This window comes from Episyrphus balteatus, chromosome 1 (genome assembly GCF_945859705.1).
Source record: "Episyrphus balteatus chromosome 1, idEpiBalt1.1, whole genome shotgun sequence".
NCBI lineage: Eukaryota > Metazoa > Arthropoda > Insecta > Diptera > Syrphidae > Episyrphus > Episyrphus balteatus.
This window is the reverse complement of record NC_079134.1, coordinates 19,239,630-19,243,119: the sequence shown is the minus strand read 5'-3', so window position 1 is coordinate 19,243,119 and position 3,490 is coordinate 19,239,630. Positions and strand designations below refer to the sequence as shown.

At 27.0% G+C, this 3,490-nt stretch overlaps 1 protein-coding gene across 1 annotated transcript; it reads right to left on the bottom strand.

Moving 5' to 3' along the window:
* LOC129905172 (troponin C) lies at nt 1–608 on the bottom strand. Its single transcript, XM_055980580.1, has 2 exons — nt 188–608; nt 1–119 (listed from the first exon to the last, which is right to left on the bottom strand). Exons 1-2 carry the CDS (start codon nt 588–590, stop codon nt 91–93), a joined length of 432 nt encoding a protein of 143 aa, XP_055836555.1. The 5' UTR covers nt 591–608; the 3' UTR covers nt 1–90.
* Between the last annotated feature and the right edge of the window lie 2,882 nt (nt 609–3,490).

Sequence of the window (3,490 nt, the reverse complement as noted above, 5' to 3'; positions counted from 1 at the left end):
TAAAAATTTGAAATAAATATTTTACTATAGTTATTCTATGAGGCACAGAATCTTTTTATCTAAAGTATTTTTGCATGTAGCTTTAACTATTTAATCTCCTGTCATCATTTCCATAAATTCTATAAAGACAGAAAAAATAATTCATTTTAATTTTGTATAGCAAATTTCATTTCTGTTTCTATCTCACCATCAAAATCAACCGTTCCCGAGCCATCTGTATCAATTTCAGCAATAATTCCATCCAAATCAGAAGATGACAGCTTATCATCTAAGGCAGCTAAAATTTCTTTCAATGTTGAAGTTGTAATATAACCATTCCCCTCACGATCGTACAAACGAAAAGCTTCTTTCAATTCTTTTTGAATAGCTTCCGCATCTTCTTCTTCAATAAAGTGTGCAGCAATAGTACAAAATCCATCGAAGTTAACTTTGCCAGTATCATCAGGATCATTTTCTTCAATTAAATCATGAAGTTCCTTGTCATCGAACATCTGTCCCATAGTATTAAGGATTGTTGTGATTTTGAGAGTTTCGATGAAACCGGATTTGCTGGTATCGAACATTTGGAATGCCTTACGCATGATGTCCATTTTTTCGTCATCTTCCTTTGAATTAAAAAAAAGTAAACATTTTCGGTAAAAAAAACGTTGAAAAAATCAAAAATGATCCTTATCATCCTAAAGTTTGTATATTGGTACTTTACACCATCACACGTAAATGAATTTGCATATTATTTAAAATATTTGTGCTATTATAGCTATCTATTAAATACATTTCTTTTGTCTAATATTAAAAATTAAAAGCAAATATATTTTTTTTCAAAAATTTCGTTATACTTCTTGTTTATTTGTGATTTATTACCCATTTATTAAATCTGACTACAAAACATTTTTCAAAGCCACAACAAGATTTGTAGCCTTCATCTTGAAATTTAAATTGGTCAACTTGTTGTGAACATTTCCATATGGAAAATTCTAGTGGCATGTGCCACGTTTTACGTCTAAACAACTCATTTTAATGCTCATCCATTAGGCAAAAGCAATAATTCATTTTGGAAATTGGATTTTATTCACAAGTAAATAATTTATATGAATAACTTATAATATTATTTGAACAAGGAATTGTTGTCTATATTTTATTTTTAACAGAAAAACATAAAATTAAATTATTTTTTCATGAAAAGTGTCTTCAACAGCGTAACTAAAATAATGGCAGGGTTTTTAATATAAGATGGTTGCATTTTTTTTTTTAATTTCTCTAAAAATTTTCAAATTCTGTTCAGCCTATGAAAGTTTTTTTTAATTTTTAGAAATTTTTGAATTTAATTAGTATGCAAAGGAGAATGGGCGATTTTGTATGGAACTCGGACGTTCCGCGGCCAAGAACGATTTTGTTATTTTTTGATGTAGTTAAGTCTTCCATACATTATGCAGAAGTTTTATCCTTCTAACGTTCTTCACAAGCGGATAAAATGCATTTTTGCAATTAAAAGTTAATGCAAATTGTCTCAATGTTTTAAACTAAAAGTGTATTTTAAGTGCAAGATATGATAATCTATCATTTTCCCTGAGCCTGAAGACCTTTATCTTGGATATCCAACCAATAGAACCCAAAATATTGGCTTTTGAAAACATCAATTTCGAGTCTATTTTAAGACTTTTTTTCATTTTTTTGTTTGTTTTTTCCTTTTTGAAAACTCAAAAACAAAATCTTGAAGTAAAGCTTATATTTTGAGTTCCATTGGTCGGATATTCAAGATTGAGGTTTTAAATCATAGAAAAAATGACATAAAATCATATTTCATAATTTAATTAAAATAGTAATTCAATTTGCCCTTCGCATATTGCTCGATGCATTAACAACACTAATATTGCAATATCTTCTATTCCAAATGCAATACAACGAAACGGCGATAGAAAAAATATTTCCTACGTTATAGTTCTTTCATTTGATACCAATTTCATTACTGGCCGCCAAACGTCCAATATGCCCATTCTCCTTTGTTGATATTGTCATATTTTAATTCGCAATTTATGCCCTTGTTTTTCAGTTACCTTTTGGAATAATAAGAGAGCGTATTTAGATTTTGACAAAATTAGAACTAGAGACGACAGTCATGGTTGACATAAAAATGATAGAGAATGTGAAAAAAAGTGGTTCCTGCTAATCTGCAACATTCTTTGCAACAGTCTTTTTCGAAGTTGAAATATTGAATTTTTGAAGTTTCAATATTGGGTTTATTTAACCCTACAAAATTAAGGATATATTCACAAGCATAATCATTAAGTAGTAGCCAAACCATTTTTTGTTTGTGATATTTGAGAGGTAAAGCTGAAAAGTGTTCGTATTAAGAATTTAAGAATAAAATTTGAGAGATCCAATATACCTACTAGAATTCAGATCTTTTATTAAAATATTAAATTAAATAAAAAAAAAAAAACAAGAGTAGGTACGATAACCAAGGTGACAAATAATTAAAACGTATTCTTGAAGAGGAATCGCATGCAAGCAGTTTAATTTTATTTTTTCATTTCATTCATAACTAAGAAATTTTTGATAATAAGAAAATGACTTTTTCAGAAGTTTAATCGTATAAAAGAAACGGATAGTAGAGTCAACTCCATACTTCGCAACAATTTTGTGATTACGTAAAGGATAACAGAAGCTTTAAGAAAGTTCTTTTATATTTTTGAGGTCTTTTAAAATAATAACAGCTCAATATGAAGCGTTTTATTCACTTTTGTTCAAAAATTTAACTTTGTTTTAGTTTCATTTGATTAGATTAGTTTTTTTTTTTTGTTAAAAAAATTGCCTACATATTTTTATTTTGTTAAAAAAAGTAACGTACATAATTTTAAAAGAATAAATTGATTATTATAAAAGTTGCTTAAAATATTAAATCCTTTAAAAATTCACAAAAAAAATTTAATTTTATTCTATAAGCAATTTATTAAAAACTTAAAAGCTGTTGTAATTACAAAATTATAATTTTTATCAAAAAAACAAAACCGACTTCCATGATTCTAAACGGGGTTTTATGGTTTTTTTATTAGTTCCTATGGCTTTAACTGAACGAAATTGAAATGGGACCACACTGCAGCCACTAGCTTTCCAATACAAAAGAATTATCAAAATTGATTGACTCTGTGGAAAGTTATGCGGTAACAAACATAAAAAAAAAATCCTTTTGGAAGTCGGTAAAAACATTTTTTTAGGTGGTTCTGATCTCCAAACAAAGTATGCTATTAAACTTCTTTTATGACAAAGAATAAAAAAAAATTTTTATACATATACATATAAAAACGTTCAAAAATGTATGAAATAATAACGTATTATAAATTGTCATATAAAAACAAAGTTAAAAAAAAGGTCCGTTTTCGACAGTTTATTTTGTTTTTGGTCTTAATGTGTTATTATGTTATTATGTTTTTGAAAATGAATTCTTAATTTTTACACTTTTTTTAATTGAAATCATACGATTAACTCAGAA

Coding starts and splice junctions, on each gene's coding strand:
- LOC129905172 (XM_055980580.1), bottom strand. CDS start 590: ATGGACATCATGCGTAAGGCATTCCAAATGTTCGATACCAGCAAATCC. Junction 120..187: donor GGGAACGGTTGATTTTGATG/GTGAGATAGAAA, acceptor CTGTCTTTATAG/AATTTATGGAAATGATGACA.